The sequence below is a fragment of the Aulostomus chinensis genome, chromosome 2 (assembly GCF_037954235.1).
Source record: "Aulostomus chinensis isolate RoL2024-O1b breed Wild chromosome 2, RoL_Achi_v1.0, whole genome shotgun sequence".
In the NCBI taxonomy this organism is placed as follows: Eukaryota; Metazoa; Chordata; class Actinopteri; order Syngnathiformes; family Aulostomidae; genus Aulostomus; species Aulostomus chinensis.
The window spans coordinates 24,979,880-25,001,399 of record NC_141321.1 but is presented as its reverse complement, the minus strand read 5'-3'; the positions used below and the strand labels follow the sequence as shown (position 1 = coordinate 25,001,399).

The following is a 21,520-nucleotide window of genomic DNA, read 5'->3' as shown; positions in this document are numbered from 1 at the left end:
TACGTCTGGGTGGGTGGGAGTGTATTCTCTCTCTCTCACTCATGGTATCTTTCTTTCCCTCTGTCTGTCCCTAATGTATGACTCCCTTCTTCTTCCCTTTGTTCATTTTTCATTCGTACTGCTCTCCCTGCGATTATCCCAGTGCATATCAGGGGCTTTTAATGAAGATTCACAACATTTTCCCCTCCCAGCTAATACCTTATCAAAGGAGAAATCTCGTTCCAGAAAATCAATTTTCTTTCATAATATTAAGTCCTCCTCTAATGCACTTGCATGCGTGATTCCTTTGGTTTAGCACCGCAAAGCAACAGTGAGGGACTTAACCCTGAGAGCCCTGCACACTCCATCCACACACAGTTTGATCTGATATCTCTTACAGCTACGCTTAAGGCTTAAGGAGAGACGAGAAGAGAAGAGGAGAGAAGAGAGGAATAGAGGGGAGAATTTCTCTTAATATATTTCACAAATGTGAATTCTCTCTCTCACACACACACACACACACACACACACACACACACACACACTACCTCTGTGGGAGATTATGAACTGACTTGTTGAGGGCACACTCTCCACCACCATCTTCAAAACACCAAATAGTTCCAGGGACTTGTAGAGTCTGTCACGGCACATTGAAGGTGATTTGGTGGCCTCCGATGGTCCCACCTTCAATTTAGAGTTCAATAAAAAGGATCAAACACAACACAATCAAACTAAGAAATCATGGTGTATATGTCAAGTGTGGCCAATCACCAGCATCTCAGTTTTATCAGAAATTAGAAGCAGGAAATTACATGACCTGGAAATGTTCACATCAGTCAAGAAGGCCTCTAATTTATCTCTCTTAATTACTGAATATCATCCATGTAGCATTGAAAATTAATTACATGCTGATGCATGATTTGAGACAAGTAGAGGACCAAGAACAAAACCTTGAGATGCTCCAAAAAATCTGGGGTATCACTGTAGGAAACGCCATGTTCTTTTAGATAAGTTGGATTTTGACTAGCTTAGAGACGTCAGTTGATACTCATTAGATCCTGAATCAAGTGAAGTTAACCACAGCGACATCACTGCTTCTGTGGATGACGCCTATCAAAGGTGATAAAATTAAGAGTATTCAGGTTCAGGTTTTAGGTCTAAGAATAAAGCAAAGTAGAGGAATACAAAAAAGAAAATCTATGATTGTGATTGCTGTGACTGATTTAGGTACTTTTGCCATCGATAGATAGATAGGTATAGACCCCATTTGTCAGTGTATTTACAGCTGAAGTATGGATTGCAAATATGGCACACGTTATATAGGAGGTTTAATCTGTATTTGCAAGTGTTGCCAAGATATATTTCATAATTACCCTCATTAAATGCACAACATACGAGTGAACCTGTCAGTGGAAGAAATACACTTGAAGGACCTGGTCCAAGTATACATTGGCAGGGCAGTATTCCTCTGATCATTGAAGTCTTAAATTCATTCATTATAAACTAATTCAAAGGATTTACTCATCGCTGAGGAAATGTTGCCAACATGAATTGACCTAAACCTTGCTCTGTTCTTTTATGTCTTTAAAAAATACATCAAGAATATATGTAATAGAGCATCCCAGGTTCAGGCATGTGTGATGATCAGGTTTTTGCTATTCATCAATAAATATTACAACTGATACTAACAGGTTTGAGTAAGAGAGAATGGGAAAAGGGTTACAAACAGGATTTTATGAGAGTTATAAACCAGGCCCACACAAATTCATGCAAGTCTACACAAGTGTTGCATAAAACCATGAAGCAAAATACATTTGCATTGCATTCATTTTAGTCTGCATCCAGTCATGAGACTAGTTCGATGAGTTAGTTTGACTTTTCCAACATTGCTGCACGGTGACTCGAACACTGTTGTCTCCTGACTAGAATATCCTTGCCAAGAGCTCTTGCCATCTCAGCTACTCTCTGTTTGAGTTTATATGTTCTCTACATGTCTGCGTGTGTTTCCTCCCACCGTCAAAAACATGTATGTTGTGTTGATGCTCCCATCAGTGCTCCTGACCGAGACACGCAGGAGATCTGGAGCTGCTAGTAGATAGGTTGAAAGGAGTGGAAAAATGTTCATCTTATTTTATCATGAAGTTTCTAAATGCTACCAAACTAAAAAACAAACTAAAAATATGTCACCTGCCTGTCTCTATTAAAACTCACATTCCAGGAGATTAAAAAAAAAAAATCAGCCTCAAAGCCAAACTTTATATTAGGACAGTGAGACACAATATAGAGTTAATTCTCCACCTCACTTCTGAGATCCATTGTGGTCCTCTACAAAGTCTATATGGCAGAGCTTCTGGGTGATAGATAAAGTAGGGCAGGGGTAATGATGAGGCATCATCGATGTAAATGATACTCGGGGAGGCCTGGAGAGAGGTGTGGGGGTGGGGATTGGGGGTGTGAGCAGGTGAAAGAGAGATGTGGGCTGCTGAGAGACACCAGCACTCATGAGAGATGGGAGCAGGTGAGAGGGAGGGAGGGTGGAAGGAGAGGTGGATGGATGGAGGAAGGGAGAGAGGGAATTGGGATGATGAAGAGGGAGAGGAGAGAGAAACAGAGGTGTAGGGGGTGGTGATGTATGTAGACCTGTCAGTAAGTGGTTGGGGAAGATGCAGTGTGCTCCTTACACTGGGGATGCAACACCCCCACCCATTCGACCACACACACACACACACACACACACACACACACTTGGCTTCCATCCCACACCCGCCCACCTACAACCTCTCCCCACGCTGGCCTGGATGTAGAGGCTGACTAATAACCTAAAGGTTGTTGGGTTGATCCCCGCCACAGACAGGGGTGTTCTCTGGCTGTGAGCTGGCAGCTGCAGGATGGCGGTATTACTTCTTCTAATGTTCTCACCAGCGATGCCCTTGAATAAGGCATCATGTCCCTCGCTGCACTGCAGGTGGCATCTCTGATGAAATGCAAATGTATAGAGAAGGCTGTATATGTATTCAGAGAGGGAATGCAGAAACACTAATTCCAGATACCTGGTTTGCAGTGAATTGTTGGTGCAAATTTAAAGCATCCGTATCTGACTGAGGTGTCAAGAGGCTTGTTGACCAGCAGAGAAACACGGCTCGAAGAAGAAAAAGAGAGGTCACTGTTACAACATTTTTTTCTGACAAAACAAAGATTGTTGGGTTAAAGCAGCAAAACGAGGAAGAAGAGGGTTGATTCATCGACACATCATGACTCCCTTTTGGGTCCTCCAACATCCCACCATTACTTCCATTACTCCTAAAACTGGTGAGTGCACTTGTCTCTTGAATGTTTTTTCACTTAAGTTACAGTTTGGTTAGCTACCTGGTTAACAGTATTCAGTAGAAATAAAAACAAAAACTATGGCAAGATGTTGTTGAATGCTCAATTTAAGAAGATTTTAAGATGTTTCAATATAACATATGTTTCAAAAGTGACGAGCCCACAATCCTATCATGTATCTCATATCCCAACTTAGTAAACTACTTCATCTTTTCACCAAGCCTGGAGGCCTTAAAACATCCACTGGGACTCGAGGATGAACTGAAAATAATTTGGTGGTCAAAGGTCAAGGTCATGGTGTGCACTTACCACAGAGGCAATCAACTGCAATAAGGTATATCCAACTTTTATTTTTGAATATATTTTGCGATTCATTCATCAGCGGCAGGTAGACTGTCAGGAAAGAGCCTGGTGTTGTTAGCTGGTACTTTTAGAAAGAAAAGTTTATTACTTCAACAACGACCCTGTCTTTTGAGATAACTCTGCTTTTAGTGTGGAATTAGACTGCATGGTCCTGCTGTCCATTGTCATCATTATTTGTTTCTTCATGAATTGTTTAAAAAAAAATCGCCATTTTATCACTTTGAGTGTGTGTGTGTGTGTGTTCCTGTCTGTATGAATGTCCTGAGCTCAGTTTGTGCACAGTACATATGCCTAAGTAGGAGGTGAGATGAGAAGTGTGTGTGTGTTCTTGTACTTGCTACACATTGAGGACTAGAATACGTATTTAACCAACAGAGTGAAGACATTGTAGCAGGTCCTCACATCTTTAAAGGGCCGTTTGAAAGTCAAGACTTGGTTTTAGGGTCAAGGTTAGCATTAGGTTCTGGTTAGGTTTAGGGTCAAGGTTAGCATTAGGTTCTGGTTAGGTTTAGGGTCAAGGTTAGGGTCAGGCAGTCTGTTGAGAAGGTTATGTTTAGGGTGAGGGGCTAGGGAATGTATTATGTCAATGAAAGTCCTCACAAAGATGTAAGTACAAGGATGTGTGTGTGTGTGTTGTTGTTGTTTTGAGTCACAGAACAGAGTAATCCATTCTCAACAGAAGTATGGAGAGATACTGTTGTCATGGTCTCCCTCTCTCTCTCTCTCTCTCTCTCTCTAGCACACACACACAAACACACACATACAAACAGTAGTCATGCTGCGTTACATGGAGCCATGATCACATTACCCAGCACTGGACCCTACACACTCATTCACTTATACAGCATTCTCTGCTGATTTCCCTCAGACACACACACACACACACACACACACAAACAAACGTATGTGTACACACTCAGACAATATAGGAACCAATGGCTCACCTGATGGGCTGGTTTAGATGGAGGAAGGAGAGCAGTGTACACACACACACACACACACTCACATACACATACAGTGGTCCTGCTGACAAGCTCTTCCACGCCAGATTAATCTGGTTTACAGTCTTATCTGAGCACAGATAGCACCTCCACAGGCAAACACACACACACACACACACAAATAATATCACAAACCACATTTGGACCAGGAAAGGCAATGAACTGTAGGCATACAAACACACACTGTTACCCCCCCTCCCACACACACACACCGTACACACACACACACACACAAGTTGGAATACAATTGCCTCCTTACCTGCAGGTGGGCCAGTCTGAAGAAAACAGTCTAACAATACAAACAATGAAATAAAGTGCAACAAGAGCGGCTGAGAGGAGAGCAAGAAGTTTCCCATGTGAGCAGGTGGTGGCAGCAGGAGAAAGTTTGGATTGGACAAACATCACATTAGTCACAGTGAGGAATCTCCAGTCACAACCCCCACCTTGAAAGAAATATGAGCAAAATACTGAAGCTGTAACCCAAACCCGTGTCCTTTCTAAAGGTCACATTTCAGTTCAAAACCATATTCTGCAATTTTCACTTCCTTCCATCATAGTGCTGCTGCTTTCACATCTCCAGATGCACAAACGCTGGATCATCCTCCTGTACATCCCTCAAATTTATTATGGCTGTATTAAATGATTCACATGAAGATGGAGAAAAGGACTGACATCATGTAGGATAGAATTCTGTAATACCCAATTTTCTATATCCTCAATATATTAGAGACAATTCATCTACATCTTCATCTCCAGAGACACACAACCAGTCACACCTACGGGCCATTTAGAGTCACTATGTAGATGCCACATTTCTAGTTTCCAATCTAAAGCATATATGTGTATCTATGTAGAAAAGTACTTTATCAGTACCAACAACTAATTGCTGTGATAGCGGGACACACATACAAACCTAATCCATCCAGCCAACATCCGTCCCTCGGCGTAGAGGCCTAACAATTAAGAGGTCAGAGCAGTACTCAAGATTAGAGCTTCAATTTCACTCTCCCGCCAGTGTCCTGGTGTAGTTGCCCAAACTGAACCTAGTGATCCGACCCTCTCCGCTGGTATCTGCCTCCAGACAAATACGAGGTGACGGCATGTGACGCTGACTCATAGGAGGTCATGGTGGTTGGAGTTGTATGACTCAACTTACCAAGCAAAAGGAGCCACATTGAGGTCAATGCAGGTGAAGAACTGTCATCAGGGGAGAGCGGAAGCAGCACACTGGCAAAGCAACACCTCAGATGTACTAACACACACACACACACACACGACAGCTGGCAGACCATGAGGATTTCCAGCATTTAGTCAGCCTCTTACACCAACCCTCCCCTTCACCCTCTCCTCTGCCTCCATCCCTCCTTCTTTTCAGCTTCAACAGAGGAGACTTATTGATTTGGCATCTTCTTACCATGCTCGAGATGAAATAATTAGTGAATGTTGAGGAGAGAATTGAGATGACGGAGGAGAGTGAGAAAAAGACAAGAAAGAAAGAAAGAGGAAACAGAAATAAGGATTTCTCTGCTGGGAGGGAATTGAGGAGCTGGTAGGATTAAGATGATTTCATTAACTACCCTCTGTGATTTCCCTCTTAAACCCCTAGATTACACACACACACACACACACACACACACACACACACCCTTTGCCTCTTGTTGAGTTGTCTGTGCTGACTACATCACATGGATTGCGCCAAAATCATTCACAAGAATTAATTCATACATACGCTTTTCTCCCAAAATGACCCCATGGTGTCTCTGGATGGGGGTTGGGCTGCTGTTCCCCATGTTTTGACGAAATGTCTTCCATTTTTATTATAATTGTGCTTTCTGAGAGTTTGGTGGTGCAAAGGGAGGAGGAGCATGCATGGGGAGGTGGGTGAGGAGTGCTTGTTTTATTTTAGTGAAGGACAGGCATCACGCCACTCAAGGGGGGAGGGGGGTAGAACCAAGTAACAACAACGCAGTTTGTTGATGTCAAAATGAAACCAAAGTGCTGGATAGAAATGAAGCCACATAAGTGACAGACCCACCTCTGTCATGACCTCAGGCACGTTCGCATCTTTGATTTTACCTCCAGAACCTTCAATGAACTATGTACATTCAGAAAAAAAAAAAGATATATGAACAGTGGAGTATTTTGCTCTCTCTTATTCTAATTATTCATCATGTAAGTTTTTTTTTCTGGTCACCTAAACAGGATCCACCTTAGTCAGCCATTAATACATGAATGTTTGTTGTTAGTTACAAAAAAATGAGGGCTGGGTGCTTCAGCAGCGGTGAGCACATGACACTCAGCTCCAGATGAAATTTACTTATTTCTTTACACCACAAGTGATGTTTGGAGCTCCTGCGCTTATTGAGCGCGAGAGAGAGAGAGAGAGAGAGAGAGAGAGAGAGAGAGAGAGAGAGAGAGAGAGAGAGAGAGAGAGAGAGAGAGAGAGAGAGAGAGAGAGAGAGAGAGAGAGAGAGAGAGAGAGAGAGAGAGAGAGAGAGAGAGAGAGAGAGAGAGAGAGAGAGAGAGAGAGAGAGAGAGAGGAGAGAGAGAGAGAGAGAGAGAGAGAGAGAGAGAGAGAGAGAGAGAGAGAGAGAGAGAGAGAGAGAGAGAGACTCAGAGGGAAAATGAATGAGTGTCAATACCAATTTCTCTGTTTGCCTCAGTCAAAAGCAACAAAGCTGTGCTGATGTGAATAAACAGGAACAAACAAAATAAGGCAAATCATCAGCTGTGCTGTCTTGTCGCTTCTATCGATACGTCTATCATTCTTTCTCTCTTCCTCTCTCTTTCTTCATTCTGCTACTTTCTTCTCCTTCTGTCCTCCTATTGCCACCTTTCACTTGTTCACCACTGCGCTGGCTTTGTAATGGGCAGCTGTTGTGTGTGTGTGTGTGTGTGTGTGTGTGTGTGTGTGTTATGGAGAGAGAGCGTATGTGTGCTGTCTGTTGGTACTGAATGCTGTGAGTGGCCTCTACTGGCTGACTGAAGGGAATTTAAGTGATTCATAGGGAAAGTGAACACAGAATCACTTAACTACATCTCATGAGAAAAATCATGAAAAAATAAATTTAAAATACCCTCTTTGCAAGAGACATTTTTCATCTTGAAGCATATAGAAAAAAATTCTAAAATATTGTTTTTAATTTGTGTATGTTTTGAGCTTGTATACGATTTACTGAAAGTGCGTGAGAGAGGAGGAGCTGGGGACAGTACAGGGAACAGAAGGCCATAGATTTATTGCTTTCAGGGGAGTAGGAGGCTGGCGGCCCCGGGGGTCTGTCCTCACATCAATATAACAATGACACACATCGACCCAACAACAGCGCACTTGCTTCATCACCAGGACAAAGTGCCAGCCATAGTTACAGAGAGTTTAGGATAGAATAGAATAGAATAGAATAGAATGTGACATTTGTTGGGTTTCCTGACTTTCGAATCATCACCGTCCTCTCATCACCGTCCTCAGCTTTGTCATCTTCAGCTTCACCCGCTTCTCCCCAGCAACGTGAACCCCTGGGTGTCCCTTCCTGACACGAACAGACAGTGACATCACTGTTTTTACAACAATGCACAGCTGTTCTTCAAAGTGAAAGATGTATAGCTGGCCTTCAAGTTTTCTCTCTTTTTTTTACCATGATAAAGACTACTGCTGGTTAAAACGTAGAGGCATTTTTATTTGTTATTTAGCCATGCTTACATTCCTTCCCCTGGCCATCATTGCGGTCCAACTCTGTTGCATTTTAATACTTAAATTAACAATTGTTTCTTCCCGATTTATCAGTTCACTCTGGTGCCTGTTGCTTTTCTTCCTGTCTTTGTCCCGGCTTCCCCCACCCATGATTAATTCATCAGTTCACGTCAGCCACAGCCCCGCCTTCCTGCGTCTCTCATCCAATCAGCTCCTGCTCTGCCCTGGCATTCTCACACCTGGTTCTTGTTGTGTGATTAGTTAAGTTTGTATTTTTGTTTGTTTACTGTCTGTCATTTTCCCTCTGTTGGGTTACCGTATGATTATTTCAAGTTTATTTTTTGATATCATTTTATGTTCCTCATCTTCTACTTGCCTCTTTATCGACATTTCCACTTTTCCATCGCCACCATAATCCTACTTGATGACTCACGTATCATAGTTGTGTTTGAATCTCTTGACCAACAGTTGCAGTCACTGTCAAACTAGCCTTGCAGTTATTTTTGTTCATTTTTTCTGGTTTATGTTGGGTTTTTTCTTTTTTTCTTTTTGTGATGGAAACAGATTTGTGAAGTCCGCATCCTCTGGGGAGTTGATATTTTTTTTACTTTTTTTTTTTGTGTTTTGTTTCTGGGGATAGAAAAACACAAATTTGAAAACAAGGACAACAAATGATGAAAACAGGGAGCGACAATATGCTGTAACACTGAGAGGAGAGAGTTTGTTGCCATTGAGTGATGAAAAGTCCATATGCTTTCATGCCATCATAAATTATATCCCACAACGTATGGTAGAGAGGGCACAAGGTTTGGTGTCTATGTGTGTGTGTCATCCAGAAATAGGACACCCACTCTGCTAGTCAGAGGAAACAAATAGCTCTTCTCACTACCAGGACAGACCTGCTGCACCTATACAAGCCACGCCTAATACTGCACACACACACACACACACATCAAAAAAAGAGGATGGAGACACAAGGTGTGATGGGCAAAGGAGGACAAGATGCGAATGAAGACAGAACGTGACACTTGTGTCCTAATGAAGCAGAACCGACTGACTGCAGTCTTCATCTGTCCATCAGGCCGGTGCTCACCATAGAGGCTGACAGAAGGAGGACTCTATAAACACTGATTCTCAGAGTTACAGATAAAAGTACGACTGACACTCAGCATACTGATTTGCTTTTAAATATCAGGTATTATTTTCTGCAATCAGATTGGAGTTGACTTCCAGGCCATCAGGAGTAGAAAGAGTACTGAAAATCTGTTACATCCTGTGTGGTTCTGGTCAGCCCTCCAAACGTCTGACTGCTCCAGCGTTCTCCTCTGTATTTCATGGTTTAAATTGGCTTGTTTGCAAATGGTTAAAAGCTTTATTGGATTAAGAAAGTGCTGATGACTGAGGTTGGCTTTCAGGCATGTTTTCATATATTTTATTTGCTCAGGAAAATGCGATTTATAAAATTTGGGCTTACCCAGAAATAAATTAGGATTTAAAAAGGTAAATTAGTGCGATACATGCAGGCTTAGGTGAAATTACATACGAGAAAAAAAAAGTAATAATAACCCCATATATATTTGAAAGTGTGTCTGATTATTACAGGCGTCAACCTGAGAACGATATTTTTTGTTCTGAAAATGTTTGGAGAAAATTACATGCAATCTGATTTAACTTGAAAAGTTTTTTTATTTACCCCTCCCCCCCAATTAAATCCTGATCAAAGCAACACATTACAGATCAAACATTAAACAACATCCCAAAAATATTCTCAGAATGTCGCTGTTAAAATCTTTTGTCTGGTAAGCATTAAATATTATTCATGTTAAATGATTTAGGATCCATTAAACGTCCTTTAAATGTAACATTAAAGCTTTTCCTTCTACACTTGTAGAAATTGGGAGGTGATGTTGTAGCAACGTTCCCTGCTTATTGGGACAAAGATTTCAGATTAGTGCCTATAACAATGTTCCCAACGGATAAAGTTCTTTGAATTTATTTGAAATTAGGACTATATAACCACATGAGTGTTGCTAAATGACACAAGACAAAATGGGAGCAGGCTGGATAACAGAATAATTATACTATAAAAATGACTGCAACCAAATCAAAGTACATCTACAACTGCAGAGTTGACGAATTGCAAAGTTTGAGCAAAATTCCAAGAGCAGACTGGGTAGAGAGAGTAATCTGATTTATGGCCGACTGCATACTCAGATTAGAATAACCAGATTAGCGCATAGAGACATGTCCATTCCCTTTCAATATATATTAAGTGTAAGAAAGTCACTGAGCATCCAACTTATTTGAGACAGCGAGAAGCTCCCAATCATACTGCAGTACGCTAAAAGATCACCTGCAGCCTGTAAAGTTGACTTTTTGAAGGAGCGTGGCTCTGCTGGTACTGTAATCTTCCCTCTGATGCGGGAGGACACAGCCAGGGGTGGCTTGTGATCTTGCCCCAGTGTGTGATCCCAGACCACAGAATGCAGTGCTGCTACCTGTGTGTCTGTGTCCCTGCTCTGTTTTTGTGTTTACTAATAAATCATCCCATTACACATCATAAGTAGGCCATCATAATTAATTGGCCAGTCGAGAGAAGCTCTGACAACAAGCCCCCAGCGGTGAGCACACACACTCCTACTGTACATAGAAGCTTACACACGAGCCAGCAATCAGGGGTATTATGCAAAAGCATGCACACATGACAGGGAGAAAAAAAAGTAGCACACTTATGGGCGAGAAGGCAATCACAAAATGTGTGCACAAACATCAATGCAAACAGACTTAGTGCTATGTAATATTTGTAGAGGAGGATTTGAAGCACATTTGGCATTACTTCACATTTACAAGTTTACATTAATCACCATATTTTATCCTGCATATTAGACAAGGAATACTTGTTTACACGTGGGGATTTTTGAGCATTATTATGTAAAAATCAAAGCAAAGTCAAGGGGTTAAGCTTTTTTTGGCAGTATTTTTACCTGCTTCCTATCTCCCTCCTGCCCAGCGACAGTCTGCCATCCACCTTTGTCACCTATTGTTGCAACCACACCAATGCAAGTTGCATGAAGAGCAATAAAGCTTCACATCCTTGCAGTCTATAAGAAGGTCAGGAGGTATTCAGATACATGGATACATAGGAGGAGAATGAACAATGTCCTTACACACACACACACACACACACACACAATAGAGCTCACAGCAGGGGAACCAGGGGAAGTCAGTTTGTGTGACAGTCTATGTCTATGTGTACAACCACACACACACACACACACACACACACGCACACACAGCTGCTTTGTTTCTGAATGTCTGCGTGCATGCTGATACGTACTTGCAGGTGACCAGGACATTGTCCTATATAACATTAGTGAAAGAGATAGGGGAGTGGAGGTGCGTTGGAGTATCAGTTTTAAAAGGAAAAGTGGCAAAGGTGACCCTGGAAGGAAGAATGGATGACCTCTGATACCCATCTTTAGATCAGAGGAGAAAAAGACACCTGATTGGGCTGTGAATAATTTAAAGGGACATTCCACACAGGCTTGTAACCCCACCTTCAAACATCAAGCTAAAATAAACAAATGTTACTCTTGACTTCAGATGAATGGCTGATTTAAACTATTTGTTGCTTGCAATTTTTTCCCATCACTTTTATTATTATTATTAAATTCGTTTTTTCATACATGAGGGAGTTTTTATCTGAACTAATGTATTCAACAGGATCATCTCTTTTTCTGATCACACTCTTGAAGGTCACAGGAAAAGGACCATGTGTGTGTGTCTCTGTGAGTGTGTAGATTTCATTCATCATTACAACATATTCCCATGCACTCATGTGTTAGCTGGGGCAGTAATTGTAACTACTGCACCAAAACAAATCAAATTGTGAGTGAAAGAGTAAATAAAGTGTATGTTTCAACCACTCTTTCAATTAAAAAGAAAAATCACTTATATATAACATACATACACACACATATAACCTGCAGCAAAGATCCCGTATTCGCCCTCATCACACACCATTTTAAAAAAGGAATCAGAGTTAACAGAATCAATTTCTGCAGAGTAAATACTGACATGACTAAAGCCTAAATGGCAAGCCAGAGATGTGCTTCATTTAACGTGTCAGCTGGAGGAGTAGCTAAAGACGCATGAAACAAAATGCTAAGTCAACAAAATCAGTAGACCATTAATCAAGCTAACCTTTCTCATTGTGTATGGAGAATGGTGATCAGCCAGCTCGTGGTACAACGAAAACAGACAATAACGCCGTAATCGAAAAATATCAGAACTTTGACGACTAGTTGCAAGGAGACACATGAGTATCTCTTCACTTAAATTAAATATAATGATACAAAACAGTGTTGTGCTGAACACAATAATGCATTGTGAAAACAGAAAGAATTTTACATCAAATATTCAGTGGGTCTGTCACTTTTTCCATCCCTTAACAGAGAAAACATCAGGGAAACTCGCACTGACACCTTTGAAGCCCCACACACACACACACACACACACACACACACGCACACACAAAACAGATTTATTAGCTTAATATGTTGACCCTTGCTCTCATATGTAAGAGGGAGAGAAAGAGAGAGAAAGACGAAGGCCAAGGTCAGGTTTAACAGGGTCAAGTTCAGTCCGTCTCCCCCTGCATTGCATTATGCAGTCAGGTGACTGAATTAGCATGACAACCCGATTTAGCCAGGCTCTTCCTCAATTCATCAAAATAACACTTGCGCATTCACACGCACGCGCACAAAAACACATACTGAATAGACATAGAGACAGATAGTGTTACAGCACAACAGAAAAAAAAATCCCAGGAATAAAGAGGTGCATCCTTTAAAAGTTACGGTACAATAAAAATAAATCCTAATCATTTGAGATCACATTCACAGCCATCATAAAAAACGTTTTTAAATTACTATTTAATATATGCAAAATATTGTTCATTCAAATTATTGACAGGTGAATTGTAACTGAATGGATTCATGAGGAAAGTTCCGAGATTCATGAAGGTGTTCAGCTTTGTGAGAAAGTCTTATGGAGCACAACATGCCAAATCTGAAAGACTTTAGGTCAAGTTAAGATAGATAAATAAATACATAATTAAAAAAAGACTTCTGCAAGTTTTGCATGTGACACTAAATTGGTGGCATAAATTAAATAAATGCTCAAAATGAATTGGTTGAGGACGTTAAACACATGATAAGTTCATGAATATGAGAGGCTGAATGAGGCAAATCTTGAAGTCTTCATCCAACCAGAAAGCAGAGTTCTGAACTTTTACAAGCAGTAATGCTTCAGTTAAAATAAACACCATCCTCCATCCAACAAGCCTCCGCCATGTACTTTAAAATAACGGCCAGTGGAAAAAGAACTGGTGGAGATCAGCAAACAAACATAGATGGGAATAAACATCATCCAGCAAAGCAGAGAGGAACAGAGAGAGAAAAAAGCCTAAGTCTAAATTAAGATGTTGGATGCTGGCTTTCCAATAGGACCTTGACACAGTGCTTGACCTACTCATGACAGAATCCCAGTGCTGCGGATTTGGAATTCTATTAGTATTACCAGCTATAGGGAGGGAGGAAAAATGTCATGCAGTCATCAGGAAGAGACCAATCCATAGCTTCTATCCATCAGCCAATTACTGGTGCTAAAGTGGAATTAGATAGGTATTGACAATGAGAGGAGGTGGAGGGAGATTAAAGAGGGAGATGGGAAGACGAGAGGAAGGAGGAGGGAGGAGAGGAGGAGAAAAAGAAGACAGAATCCCTCATTTCAGTAAGTACCATGAATCCATGTATGTTTACACAGTAGTGGCAAAGCCCTCTAGTGGTCTGGTAGGACTGCAGTGGTGATTAAGACAAGAGGAGAGGAAGCTATCGGGTCATTCCAATGAACGAATGAATGAATGGATGGATGATGGATAAGTCAATGAAAGAATGGAGTCTCATTTCCTATTTAGCACTGAAAGGTCCTCAAAGTTGTAATTTTCAATGTAAAAACAGATCGTTTCCTAAACCTACCCAAGCCATTTTTGGAGCTAATCCTCTCCGATCCTTAACCACAATGTTGTCACAACATGAAGTGAATTCCATTTTTGAACTACGATTTAAAACAGTTTTGGAGGACACAGGAAAATGAATGAAGAGGAAGAAAAATAGAGGTAAAGAGAACCGGAATATAAATGTACATAGAATATAAACTCTGAGCTTTGTAATGAATTTATGCCTGGCTGGCAGATCTTTATAACTTATTGGAAAAATAGCCAGGGTGGTGTATTGACACAGCTGGCTCTCAGATCAATACATTGAGAATGGGCAATACATTTTAATTTAAAGCTGTTCAAACTTTAGCAGCAAATCCATGAGGCTCAGCGCAGCCTCTTGCCCCTTCTGATCACACACATACTTACACATACTCTTACATGTGCCGCATGTGCTTGTGTGTGCGCGCGCACACACACACACACACACACACACACCAGCAAAGGTTTAGATTGAGAAAGATGGCAACCCAATCTGCTTGAGCACACGCATATCCAGGTACAGACAATTTTTAGGAGTTGATGAGAACTGTTAACCTCTTCAATTCCAACCTTACAAACATCCTATCTACTCTTGTGCCTATTTTTTCCCATTTAACTCAAAATGTTAACCCTATATTTAAAAGCAACATTACAAGCAAAAGCTCTGCTGCATTCACACGCAACTGGTGAGCTCGTAAATATGAAACCTCAAACCCGCATTGCCAGGAAAACACCCTGACTGTGCCACAGACAAAAGCGTCACTTTTTTTTTCTCGACAACACAGAGTTCCTACACTGATGTGCCCAAAAATACAACCATCCATTACTCTCTATATATGCTACATAAACAGCCACAACACAGCAAGTGACTTTTGAGTCCAGTCTTTGGTTTTTATTTTTAGCAGCGCAGTCCCTTCGCCGATGAGTGGAATTAAAATAGAATTTAAGCAGTAGGACAGCAAGGCTACACTGACGTGAACCTCCACTCCACTGTACAACACAACCAGCCACCACACAGTGGAAAAGGCCGTTCTGTGACTGGGATTTCAAACGGTTGTCATTCTTCAAATGTACATGTGTCTACACGCACAAGACAAGGAAGGCCCTCAACAGACGTGAATATGCACAGCTGCGCCATACATGAGGTGTCAACGTTCAACTTCAGCGAGAGGCCGCCTACCTGTGCTCACTGACCACTCGCAGGACAAGATGGCCTGGCTTGGTCTTGAATGAGTTCATTATCTCCTTCGGTTCCAAAGTCTGAGGGAGGTCCCTTTCAAACACCTGAAACCAAAGTCTGGATAGTCTCTCAGGGACGATGGAAACTTCAGTCCTGCTGGCAGCGAGCACGGACGCTGGTTTTGGGTAGTAGCCTACGTCTCAATCACGGAGCACCTCGGTCAGGGACTTCCGCCAGCACGCGTCATTCACCTTCGTCATGATAACTTGACGCACCGCTGTTTATTAAACCCTCCATGGAGCGCAAATGACGCAGAATAAGTCTCAGTCGCAGCTGTTGAGGTGGAGGAGAAACCCCTGCCCCATGTCATTTAGCAATTACAGCATATAGCATGTATAGTTACACCAGAACTTTGGGATTTACTGTGTATTGACTTCTACAGTACTCCTAACAAGTTCCTTCATATTAAAAGCCCACACTACCAACTTGGGCATGAGCTGCCAAGCCTGAGTTTGCCTACCTGACATGTACACAGCTACATGTTCATAAAGAGGCCGACCTTACATAGTGTTGTTAAACAACTATTTACATGTTGATAGATTTGTGATTGATAAGGGTGACATGGCTCAGGGGTTGAGTGGCCGTCCAGTAACCAAAGGGTAACTGGTTCAACCATGTCGAAGTATCCTTGAGCAAGATACTGAGCTCCTAATTGCTCCTGATGGCCCTGTGACGGACTGGTGGACCACCACCACCACTCTTAACGGAAAAGCGGTATAGAAAATGGATGGCTGGTGATTGATACAACTTTGTAAATGCCTACATTTATTTTTCACCTGTATGTGCATGTTCCCTCGTGGTTAGGGGTGATTTGTAGTTTTTCAAGCAGATGCACTTTGATTGGAAGAAATAAGAACTATCGAACTCAACATGCAACAAAAACGCACCATAACAGGACTTTTCATGTCAACAATCTAGACATGAGCCATTTTGAAGGCAACTGTAGAAGAAAGTTTAGAGTTAAGATAGCTTAAAATAAAACAGTCTTTACACAGTTCTTCACTTTTGTACTGATCATAATTTTGGCTCTCCAGATGTTATGAATGTTTTCAGAATAAGAGCATGATGCTATCCATGTTATCCAAGGGCACTTTCGACATCTGTTTACATCCTGCTCAATTAGCGTAATTAATTAATGTTAATCAATCGAAACAAATTATTCTTTTAACACAAAGGATAAATCATAGCACGTCCTCAGTCCTGGCTGATCCAGGACTCTGTACAGTGTTCATTGATTACTCTACAAATGAGACAATGCTGGGTGATGAGGCTTATTGTATTGTATTCCTATTGTATTCTGCTGTCTGAATTCTTACATCGTTCATCATCACCCTGCCGCAAACACACACACGGTGATGGCAGCTTGGTAAGATCAAATTTTGTAAACTGATGAAGAGTCTGCATGGACGCAAAACTTTATTTTTCACCTGGGAGAATTCAAAATTCAGTTAAAAAAGAACATTCAAACTATAAACCAATGAGTAGAAGCCTCAGAGAAAAACAGTTTGTTTAGTCACGATTACTTAACTTGATGATGTTTAATTAGGCTGGGTTACGTACAACATTTTGTCAACACAATCACTGGAAAATTTTGTGTGTCTGTCAGCATGATTATGATGACTACAAACTATGAGGCCAATTTTCAAAAACCCAGCTGGAGGGGTGTTGTCCCGGACAAGCCAGATTAATAACAGCATAACCTGATGACGAGAAGAAATTTCATATCATACACTTTGGTGACAGGTTACTGTGAATTTTTTTTTTCTGTTAAATTGCATTACCACGACGGAGCGGCTAATTTTTATATTTCACCATGAAATTTGAAATTATGACTGAACTCCACACGGTCAGACCTTTTCCAAACTTAGCATGTTTGATAAGATTCCTGGTCTGAGGACATGATGATGAAGTCAAGTCATAACACCACCTAGTGGTTAAAGGAAGTGAATCTGATGTAACCAAAATATTTTCATTTACATCAAACATGTAGGGGGATGTCCTCTCCTATGTTGTTCTCTCACACATTAGTCTGCTCCCTCATGCAAAATCCAAGTATTACCAGGTTTCCCCACCATCTCACTCTAGGACACCGCCATACACACACTTCAAAATGCAGTTTTGGATTACGTGTCTGACTGTCAGGCTCTCCGAGTGCCCCTCTCGTTTAATCTAGTTCCGGTTACAGTGTGGAGGAAGTTAGAAAACTTGATTTTGCTTACCTTTTACACTGTTAAACCAACAAGTGAGCGTGAAGAAGGAAAAAGATCATTGCAGCTTCATAAAATGCTAAGTAAGTTGTTAAGACACTCATACGGGCACATACACACACACACACACACACATACACACACACACACAAAGAGCAATCCTACCTGTAAACACAGCTGTGTCTGTACCATGAAGGTTTAATGAAAAGGCAAAGGTAGTTTCAAATAGTTATACACACACACACACACACACGTAAACCACTAATATTGTTATATTGCTGTCAGATTTTCAGTGGTGTGGGTTAATCAGAGAGGCAAAGGGAAGGGTGCTATCTACTCACCACACTGCCACATTTATCGATTCTATTTACACACAAACACACTTGCACACAAATACACACACACACACACACAAATTGACAACCATTTTCTCCACAAGAACAGGCACCCATAACACCCCTTTAACTATTCTATTGGCCCCAAATAGATTTTCCCATTTTACGCTGTAGAGGCAGGGGAAACACTGGAGCAGAACTGAAAGTGATATAAATGTATCAAAAACAGATGAACAAACATTGGGGGAAGATTTATTACTGAGAATTTTAATAAAAATTGGAGGCGGATGAATTGATTTTGGTTTAAGGGAGGGTGTTATAAGGAACAATTTATCGGGATGGCCCGGGTAAGATGCATTATTTTCCGATTGTTATCCGGCTTCGCTGTTTAAGAGGCTGATTTGTGTTGTGTATTGCATTTTATGGGAAGACGGAAAGGGGAACTTTCAATGATTTAGGTGGGATGTATTAATCAAAGGCAGCTTGTGTGAACCATAGATCGCCAAGCAAAGGAGGTACAGGTGACAGCTCATTCTGCTAAAGAATGTTTGGGAGCTGCACATCACCGCTTCTCAATTTCACTTCCTTCTCCAGACTCCTTCTCTGCTTCTTTCCTCTTTTCTCTCTCGATATCACGCCTCCTTGCTTCATAATCTGTGTCTTTTTCCCCATCCCTCCTTCTCTTGCTATCCATGCCTCTTCTCCACAGTTCGGTGCACACTTGGTTTTAATTTTATGAGGATGAGAGTAGCTTTTAACCATCCATGCGGCAAATAAACGGGGGATTAGAAGTATTTAGTGGTTTCCTCCTCCCTAAAAGCCCCATACTTCCTCAGTGCTCAGTGACCTTTGCTGCTGCCTCTGACATGTGAAGAGACAAGCCCATCATCATCATCAGACACACACTTTCACTCTGCTATCACTTGCTAGGCTAATGCCTGTAAATGATGCACTGTTTGCGTCTCTGCCAACTGCTCAGTTTCTGCTGTCTATGGCTAATGGTTCACCTGTCTTTGTCTCTCGGAGTGTTTCAGTCTGTGTTTTGTCTCTTTTACTGTCACTGTCAGTAGAGCTACATAATTGTTTTTGTGTGTGTGAGTGTGTGTGCATGCACATGTGTGTTTTTAATCCCTTTCTCAATACTGTTTACAAATCATCTTTTAAGTATAATGTGACATGACACATTACTCACCCAGTGTATCACAGGACCTAAACAGCAGTATTTATTGGATACCTTCCCTCGAAAATCCTTAAATCCACATGAACAGGTGCAGGCCAGTGCACCACACACACACACACACACACACACACACACACACACACACACACACACACACACACACACACACACACACACACACACACACACACACAATGAAAGGCTATTTGGTCAGGCCAGTCACCTGTGGCCAGGGCTGATTTCAGTTTATTTGAAATTTAGATTGGTTCTGTGATGAAAGAGGTTTTTGGTTGTGTGGGCACAGGTAAGTAGGGCTCATATGAACAGTAATCATATTACAATTTTTTCACAAGGACAGTTTTTACAGTTTAAGAGTAGCTATTGCAAATGGAGTATTATTGTGTTAAAGATGAAATTCTTTTAAAAAAAAATCTTTAAAAAAAAGTATAGTAACTGATTTTGTTATGGTATTAGGAGTACTCCAGTATACCTTTGTTTTTACTCAAGAACACTTGAAAGTAATAGTCCAATCATGGTAATCAGTTAGCTGTGAACGGCAGTGGAAAAACAAATCTATCGGCCGGGATAATGGCCGAAAGGCCAAATACAGTCAAAGTTCTTTGGACACACACAGTGAACCACAAATGTGAGGGTGTTGATGCGTGTTATAATGTGGTCACTGGCAACTAGAAACTACTTCACATTCACAAGCATGGCTCAAGTACTTTGTGAGTGTACACAATCTTCTCTGGAATCCACTAAACATCAACATACATTGTTTGTATGATGAGGACAATTCAAAATTAGAATTTGGACTACTGAGAAACAAATATGTTTTGCAAAGGTCTACCGGTAAATTTATTTGCTGGATCGTGTTTATGTGAACAACAACAACTACAACACATTGTACAACTGACACATGCAAACACCATCACCAACACAGAGACCACAAGCAGATGTGATCGGGGCCTTTTTAGCCCATGAATTATGCACAGAGGCCTGTAGGGGCCAAAGGTCAAGGTTCTGATGAGGTGCTGAAAGCCCCCTGCTTTAAATCAGGGAGTTACACACATGAAGTACATTTCGCTCCCTCCTTTTCTCCTCTGTTTGTTTCTCCCTTTTCGTCACATAGGAGCCAAGAAACTGCTGGATAATGTAGGTCTCTATACATCCATGGGATGGATGGTAATTGTGACAGTGAGGTGCGGTGTTAGTATCAGTCTATACTGGGGGGGAACAACTATGGTGCTTCAGCTGCTGTTAGTTGGTCATTAGTGCTCACATCTACTTAGAGAGAGGCTGAAGCTCCTGTTTTACGCTGATAACAGTGGTTAGAACATGTTCATAAATTAATTGGGGTGTATATCCTCCTGTAACTGTCAACAGACAGTGGTGCAGAATATTAACCGGCAGCCATTGATTCAGACATCAGTGGGGCCAGCTCCACAAAGTGTTGCATCGCTGCAGGAAAACAAATGTGCTTTCTTCCCTGTAACACAGTGGCCAGACTTCATCAACCACACAGAGGTGTTTGCTCTAGCCTGTGTGGTTAATGTCATCATTGTGCCTTACAACTGGGGACAGGATCTACAGATGATGGCTGTGATCCGGGAGTCCCTATGGCAGGACTCACAGCCAACCCCTAAAAAGTGTGTAATTGGGCGGGGGGGAGATTCAGCGTCTGGGGAACGTCTTGGCCCAAAGGCAGCTGTGCCCCCAGCTATATAAGTCCACTGCCATTACCACTTGCCTGAGGCCCAGACTTAAAAATGATGTGAGGTGGATCAAATGGCTGGCTGGCTACTGGCATTTATCATTTTTTGGTGGTGGTGTTGACCAAGTGCCCCCCCCCCCCCCCCCCCCGTCTTCTCTCCTGTTGTGAAAAATCTCGGACAGAAGAAGCTAACCTGCTGCTGCGTCACAAACACAGTCACATGATATTCAATGGCTTGACTTCTTTAAAATCAAATTAACACAACACATCTTCTGTGATTTTCTATTTTTCCATCCTTACAACTTTTCAGAATTATAGCAATTAAAATCTCTCCTGCATCACACTGAAATCTGGTGAAATGAATCCACCATCCGGCTTCTCATGCACAGATTCTTTAAAAAGAAAAAAAATTCTCCTGAGGGGCTGAGAAAAAGTTAGGCAAGCATGCC

The 21,520-nt window shown here is 41.6% G+C and overlaps 1 protein-coding gene across 2 annotated transcripts in view; it reads right to left on the bottom strand.

Moving 5' to 3' along the window:
* The window catches only part of esrrga (estrogen-related receptor gamma a), a 212,899-nt gene extending 197,046 nt beyond the window's left edge, over nt 1-15,853 (bottom strand). For both annotated transcript variants that reach the window (XM_086187128.1, XM_086187147.1), the window contains exon 1: nt 15,576-15,853. In XM_086187128.1, coding sequence (XP_086043254.1) covers nt 15,576-15,634 — 59 coding nt within the window. In that variant the 5' untranslated portion in view covers nt 15,635-15,853. The remainder of the gene's footprint in view (nt 1-15,575) is intronic.
* Between the last annotated feature and the right edge of the window lie 5,667 nt (nt 15,854-21,520).